The sequence below is a fragment of the Cydia pomonella genome, chromosome 10 (assembly GCF_033807575.1).
Source record: "Cydia pomonella isolate Wapato2018A chromosome 10, ilCydPomo1, whole genome shotgun sequence".
Taxonomy (NCBI): Eukaryota; Metazoa; Arthropoda; class Insecta; order Lepidoptera; family Tortricidae; genus Cydia; species Cydia pomonella.
Genome location: NC_084712.1, coordinates 10011877 through 10019706, shown reverse-complemented (window position 1 = coordinate 10019706; position 7830 = coordinate 10011877). Strand labels below are relative to the sequence as shown.

General features: G+C 40.6%; 1 protein-coding gene across 1 annotated transcript; it reads right to left on the bottom strand.

The window, feature by feature from the left end:
• Positions 1–2833: 2833 nt before the first annotated feature.
• Positions 2834–7830, bottom strand: LOC133522057 (deoxyhypusine hydroxylase). Its single transcript, XM_061857246.1, has 4 exons — positions 7354–7830; positions 6633–6953; positions 5660–5849; positions 2834–4538 (listed from the first exon to the last, which is right to left on the bottom strand). Exons 1-4 carry the CDS (start codon positions 7631–7633, stop codon positions 4418–4420), a joined length of 912 nt encoding a protein of 303 aa, XP_061713230.1. The 5' UTR covers positions 7634–7830; the 3' UTR covers positions 2834–4417.

Below are 7830 nucleotides of genomic sequence, written 5' to 3'. Positions count from 1 at the left end.
GCAGTGCTTGGAATTAAACCAATGGTGGCAATAGTCAAAAAACGATTCCAACGGCCATGCTCTTCATAAGGTTGAAGATCCGGAGTGTCCACTTGGCGCTTCCAAGCAAGACCTAAAGGCGGAGTTCGAGAGAGCTGGGTTTTGTAACTGACTGAAAAAAATACCCAGTGTAAGCGAGGACTAAGGCCGAGCTCCACACAGGGTTGCAAAGAGAGGTTTTTTGAGAAGCGCATTCATGTGAGGCCAAAGGTCGAGCTTCAGCAGGGCCGAGCTCTGGCAAGAATCTATGGCCAAGTGTCTTAAAAAACTAAGTCGAAAGCCGAGCTCTTCATAAGGCTGAAAGTGCGGTCGGATCTGCGCTTTTATGTATGAGGCGAAAGGCCACGCTGCAAGAAAGCAGAACTTGGAATTGACAAATTGTGTGAATGAGGCCGAAGGCTGAGGTCTTCATAAGGTTAGACGCCTGGAGAGTCTGATGGCGGCGCGCTATAAAAAAAAAAAAACAAAAAACAAAAAAACCAATGGCGAATTGTAAACAAGGCATAATGCCCAGCCGCGAGAGACGAAAGCCTGGATTTGGACAAATGACCAAGTTTATGTGAGGCTTAAAGCCAACTTTTGCATAAAGTAAAAAGCCGAGTATGAATAAGACCTAAGGAAATCGAACCAATGTGATCATGACTCTCCTGCTGCTCGGCATTTGGTCTCGCTCAAACGGGCACTTGATTAGAGTTAGTTGCAGCCGATTAAATAGGCGTTTCGAACCGAGGATTTCCTTTGGCAGGATTCGCCCCTAGGAGTTAGGACCCAAGGGTTGATTTAGTTAAGAAGTGAAGCCACCAAGTTTTGTAGTGTACATCTTTAGAGGAGAGGGGTGGGCTCTCAACTTTATCTTGATATCTACATGAGTTAATCTAGTAGGCTATGTTTGGTATCGTTTTCGTATAAATCGGGAATGCCGAACTCATTTACGAGTATGGTATCACATTGACACCATTTCGAAGTGGAAACATGTAAAATTTTCATTGATTTTTTAATATTCCCCTTCACGCTTCAACCGCTGAACCAATTTAGTTGAAATTTGGTATAGAGATAATTAGTTTAGTCCCCAGAAAGGACATAGGAGAGTTTAATCTAAAAAAATCATCGCTAAGGATGTGTAAAGGAGGGTGGAAGTTTATACGTAACTTAGAACCTAAACTTAAACAGTTATTGACCTCCGACTGACCCACTTCGCCGAAGCTGAAATAAACCTGAATCAAAAATTACATCTTAGGAAAACAAAGATTAATTCTGCTAAAGGAAACCTTTGGTTCAAATAAAACCGTATGCTTTTGGTTTTCGACCTTCGTGGGGCCCCGAACCGGCACTTTAGCCTTTGATTCCGTCATCAGTTTTTTTATCATACAACTTTGACAATTAGTTCGCACGATCGCGGCTCTGCAGCTTGGCCTTGTGCAATACGTCGCAAACCAATTTGGTGTGCAAGAGCTCGGGCAGCATGAGTGACAAATTCCGATCCTCGAAAACCTGTTAAGACTTCGGTGCGAAGCCGAAGGCCGAGTTGCAAGAGAGCGAAATTCGGACAGGACATAATTATAAATTAAGACAAAAGTGTAGATCTACTATTAAATTCGACACTCCGAGAAGGCTGACGAACAAGCTCCACGTAGGGTTGAAGCCAAATAGCTTTCTAAAATTGAGCTCTACTTTGGGTGTCCTAAGCTGTAAGGCCCTTTGGCCCAAAGGCTGACAGATTTACAGAATTCTGGAAATCAAAAATCAACCACGAACCAATGGGTAAAGTATGAGGAAAAAATCAGCATATTGCAAGCTTGATGGAATGGGCCTCCTCGTAGGGGCAAAGGCCTGCGTTGGAGACGCGCTTACGTGCCCTGTACACGACGCACAAAGGTTCATGTACAAACTACCCGTTTTTTTGCCAACGATTTTGGTGCCCCCCTAGACGTGGTGCCCTAAGCAAGTGCTTATTTTGCTTAATGGTTGATCCGGCACTGCGCCTCTGCTGCTGCCACTGCTCCTGACACAGAGGATGGGATGCAGAAGCAATGAACTGGAAAACTGGAAGACTGTTCTCAAATATGGTCAGGGCTGTGGGGTCGATTAAAATAATTTAGTTAGCATCACTGACGCCTGTCTCGGAGTCGCAATTCACCAGATGTGTCAGAAGTGGAGTGAATTTGAGAAGCCTTACTCGAAATCTTAATGAAAAGTGGTGGATGGAAAAAACTAGGTTTTGCAGTGGCTATCTGATACGAATTAGCTTGGTGCCTTTTATGACGAATTGCGAAGACTGTTATTAGGCTCTACCAGCGGTAAAAATGTACCTCGACTAATTGCTGCTAAGTGTAAAGGATGCGGCGTGTGCGGCTGATCATTTCAACCAGTCGCTAATTGGGGACCGATACGAGTTGGTTGCACCAAACCATCTGCCACCATTAGAGTTTGCTAATTTTTATTATGTGGGTAGTTTACTGTTTTCAGTTTAGATTTTTTTTTCACTTCAACTATGGTGTGAGGTTAGGTACCTCCAGCCTCTTCCCTCCTCCTGTATCGAAAAAGTGCTGATGTCTCGAACGCATGATACCTAGTTTTGTTCGTACACACCCGTATAGTCGCTATATCAGATATATCGAAGCGGCTAAGGTGCCTCTATTGCCAAGGCTTTAGAGTGCGTGTCCAGATATGTTTGACCACCTCGGTCGCTCTGGCATATCTGATAGCGACTGCTCTCATGACATGTATGTTGTATCGAGGACAGTAGGTATTTCATAGTATAAATCTACTGCGACGGAAGGCAATAAAACATGTGTTTAAGCATTACTTGATAATTTATTTATAAATACTTCTTTGACCAATACAAAATTGAGTGTTTCCAAAAACAAATATTCAAAACCCTTTTGAACGCCAAGAACCACGCCGGTGGCGAACAAAGATGTCGTTACTATTCGGGCCCAAAGCGCCAAGGACAACTATAGGTGTTATGACGTACGCTGTCAAAGTTATCTTTACACATTCGAGTAAAGTTTACATTAGCTCCCTTGCGCCCGGGAGTTTAGCGTTTGGGTTTATGACATAAAGCGTTCAAAGGGTTAATACTTATTCAGTCATGTACGCGTATTACAAAAGGTCATCTTTATCTATATAACTAAGGCTGAATATCTAAAATAAGAAATACCTAGTAATATCTTAACATGATATTGCTTTCAATAAAGAAAAAATACATTAACTAGTTCTAGGCCACCGGTGTCACATTGTAAGAAATACTTAAAATACCGCAGATTCAGCCAGCAGGCTTTTTGAAAATACATAGCGTTTGTTAGACCATAAAACGAAGTTAAAATTTAAGAAAACCGGTTTCGAATCGATGAAGTTACTAGTATATAGAGAAATGCCTCGAGATTGCTATTAAAATTTTTGGCAACCGTATTTTGATCTAAAAAAAATGCTACGAGTTTTTAAAAACTCTGCTGGCTGTACCTACTGCACTTTAAATAATGTATAAGACTGCCAGCGATGACTGTGATCTTGTAAGGAACCATTTCAAGTTTTCCGTCACTATCCTTGACTGTGTGGTGGTTGCACCGACCCAACGCCGTCAACGGCCTTTAATTCCAATTCTCATATGCTTACAAGACAGGTTAATTGGCCACATTTATTTACGTTAATAAACTGTAACTGACTGAAATTATTTATGTACCAAGTCAAAATGCATTCAGCAAATATTGGTGTGACTGAATATCACCCAAAATTATTGATTTTCATTCGATCAGTAGCAGCTTAAGCAGCTTTTAATAGACAGATGGATTTTTTTAAAGCTAAGAGTTCCTCAATTTCTTTTTTACATAAACCTACATCAACTGGATTTTGTATATTTGTGGAAAGTTAGCTACACTGGGTATTCGTTGCAGGCGGTTAAAAGTTAAAACTAAAAGAGTGTCCATAATTGTGTTGTTAGAAAAGACCTACTTTTAGCGACTTTTTTTACGAAATATTTATACAGTATGGAACTAGTGTATCAAAAATTGTATCCCTTTTTCAATCAGATTACAAAAAAAATGGCGAGAACCCCTTGGCTCGCTTAGATGCGTAAAATCTAAAGGCCCATCCAGATCTGGGGAATGCTTCCCTAGCGCGCCATTTCATATGACACTGCCCGCGCTCTGCATATTATACATGCGAGCATTTACAGAACTTTCGCAAATAATTAATTGCGGGCTAGCGGTGCATTTGCTAGATTTGGACGCACCTTTATGGACGCGCCCATACATCAACGAAAATTAAAATAGTCCAGAAAAGAAGGCTAATACGAACGCTCGCAAATCACTCGAATATGCAAGAGCGAAAGGCAAATAGATGAACCAACGAACGTGGTTCGCCGTTACAGCCAAGGTCCTCACGCCTGGACGGCAAGCAACGTGTTGGCGTATTGGAACTCGGGGCTATTCTCGTACTCCGACATGTCCAGGGCCACCTCGCAGCTCTCGCGGACCACGGGCCGAGGGTCACTTAAATACCTGCAAAAACGAGGACAGTGGCGATTAGTAAATTATTCTTATTTATTGTGTCTTTGGGCTTTTACGCTGTAACTCACTTTTACACTGTAAAGGACCATGGGCACCTTTGTATGGAGCCTGATTCACAAACAAACAGAAATGAGAGTTAGGCCATTAGATAGGTATCTCTATGTACTTCATTTCGTTCTATCAGCCCCAACCGTAATTCCAGAACTGAGATATTTGTATTTTAATCAAAATGTTACCAGCTGCGAGCGTGGCAAAGCATTTACAATCGCCGCGCTCGCCCTGCGGTGGACTCTATTGCCTAGGTAATAAGGGTGATGACATTTCAACTAAGATACAAATATCTCAATACTGCAATGGAATTCCGCTTGGTTCCCATAGAACGAAATGAAGTACATAGAAATAAATATCTAAGGACCTAATGCTCAACTCTGTTGGCTTTTGGGCCATTTTAACGCATAGTTATTATCGCATTATGTAGCTTTATGCTTAAATTTTCAAAGTAGGTATAGTCAACAGCAGAAGTATAGTTACCAGGCAAAATGTTCACAATGATCTAAGCACAACTTGTTAAGAGAATAAAAATAAAATAGTGCAGACTATTTTGGACACTTGCCCCACTCAGCCCTCTGTTAAGTATAGGGAGCGTGCATGAACTGTAGGAGGCAGCACAGGAGCTGTCAGTTTTTTGGCGCGAGGCGTAAATGTGATGTCTATTGTTCTGATGTAGCCCACAAGATGGCAGAACCTACTATGCACAAGAAAACAGGTGACGTATAAATGTACATGTTTATGATTCCGATTCAAGCCACAAGATGGCAGACCCTCCAACGCGCACGGTCCCTATGACTATTACGACATTATGAGAGATGTCAATGTCACATACATAAAATTGTTATCATTCTTTGTATTTCTTAAATGCTAAGAATAGAGGCCTTTGCCGAAGGGCAAGCAGACAAAGAATACAAAAGATGGGAGATAATAGAGAGATAATGTGCTACTGTTCTTTGTTCTGTAAATAAAGGCTATTTTATTTTATTTATTAAATGCTAAGAATATAATTAATTGAAAGTTTATATCAAGTGTTTCAATGTAATTTTGAGTCCCCACAATACCTTTTCAGAACCTCAGTGCACTCTTCAGTGGCAATAGAGCCCATGGCCTCTGCAGCCTCATGGCGGACCATTTCATGCTCATTTGTGTCTTCCAGGGTTTTGACCAGGAAGGGCACACTTCGCTCATCCTGCATCTGGCCGAAAACGAAAGCTACCTCATGCCGAAACAGGGCACTGTTGGCTTTGAAACCTGAAAGACATTTTTTTTTTTTTACATACATAATAAGGTACTCAAGTTGTCTAAATGTTTTATCTCAGTGGTAGATTAGTCTTGTAACAAATAAAAGTTGTTGAATTAATGTTTTTTGTTGTCTCATTTTATAGTGTAGCTTTATCTGACATTCACAAGCGCATTGAAAAATAAACTCTATCTCTTCATCAGTACTAAATGGCTTATTAGAAAATAGGTATTTCTGAGGTTTTATTCTAGACTACTGGATAAAATAGAATCAGGGAAATTCTGAAACAAGAACAGGTCAAGAGCACCCTACACCGGTGAGCATGTATGAGAAACATTATGAAAATGAAGGAAGCGAAAGAGATATGTCAGGATCATAGTGGAAAACCTTGGTCTGTGCATACCTAAACAGGCATGATTATATGTACGTATGTAAAATAAAATCATTAATTCATAGCAGATAACAAAATAAAGTTCTTAAGGGTTCATCCATTAACTATGTGACACGTTTAGGGGGAGGGTCAAGAAATTGTGACATGTTGTGACAAGGGGAAGGAGGGAGTAACAACTCTGTGACGTCACTTCCAGGCCGCACCAATTGGCCCAGATGAATTGTTGTAATTTTCAGGCCATTTTCAACCATTTACCAATGTCACTAGTGAATATTCTAAACTACTGACATTGCTATTAAAGTATTCCAATCAAAAATACTACCAGTCATAATCAAAAAATCTATAGTAGCAAATATAAATTGCTTAACAGTAAAAGAAGTGCTTTCCAAAATTAACAGCTTACCTTCGCCTAAAGCCTTTATGCTTTCAGAAGTACCAATATTTCTAAGGCTAAACATAGCCCTATACCTCTCAAATAGAGGTTTAGTCTCATCCATCAGTGTCTGACTTAACTTAGAAATATCACTCTCTGTGCTGGGTGGAGCTGGGTCCACAGATGCATACAAGCTCTTTGATAGGTTTTCTTTCTCGGTATCATTTGCAACCCAATCTAGTCTTTGTAGAGCTATTTGGCATGTCTCCGCTACTTCGACTGCTGGGTCTTGTTGGTACTTCTCAAGCAGCTCACGAAGGTTCGGGTCACCAATTGCACCTAGAGCTTCACCTGAAATCATAGATTGACATATATTTAATAAGAGTTCATTAGTCCCTGTCTGATGGGGCCAAAAATGCACTAGTGCTAGTGATGAATTAAATATTGACTCAAGTGATATTTGATGTTGATATGAAGCAACTTCTAAATCATAATAACAATATGTGACTCCTCTTTCAACAGTGATGCAGTTATCAACATCTACTTAATAGTAAGTTTCACCTTCCTCACACTATATCCTCACGCGTTATACGTCAAACCAAATCGTCCCCGAAAATGAGATAAAGTGATGGATACTTTTATCTCAAATTGGACTATAATTTTATAACTTTGTAAACGTGCTTCATATAAATACAGCTTATCATAAGTTATCGTGTACGTGCAATAGAACTAATGATAAGAATAAACTCACCAGCCTCATGGCGCACTATGGGGTCTTGATTCTTATCCTCCAACACGCTTCTCAGAATCGGTATTGCTCTTTTATCCTGCATTTGGCCTAAACAGTAAGCTAGCTCGTGTTTCAACAGCACCGATTCATCCCCGAAGCACTCGCTTATGCGCTCAATCGCCGACTCGCCGCCAATATTTCTGAGTGTAAATAGCGCCCGAAAACGCTCTTTCATCGGCCGCGATGCATTGTTGAGAACCTTGCCGATACTCTCAACAGCAGATTCACTAACGTTCACCATCGTAGAAGTAATAAGAAAGAAAACACTAAAACGTGGTCTGTGACTAATAAACAAATGAACATCTGCGATCTGCGAATTCTCAATTCAATTCTGCGACTTCTGCTTGGACCGAACTGTCATATGTCAATATTGTCAATGTCTAAATGACAGCTGTAGCTGTTTCAGACACAAATAAACTCGCCCATACAATGAAAAAT

Coding starts and splice junctions, on each gene's coding strand:
- LOC133522057 (XM_061857246.1), bottom strand. CDS start 7,633: ATGGTGAACGTTAGTGAATCTGCTGTTGAGAGTATCGGCAAGGTTCTC. Junction 5,850..6,632: donor CATAAAGGCTTTAGGCGAAG/GTAAGCTGTTAA, acceptor AATGTCTTTCAG/GTTTCAAAGCCAACAGTGCC. Junction 4,539..5,659: donor TGCACTGAGGTTCTGAAAAG/GTATTGTGGGGA, acceptor TCGTTTTTGCAG/GTATTTAAGTGACCCTCGGC.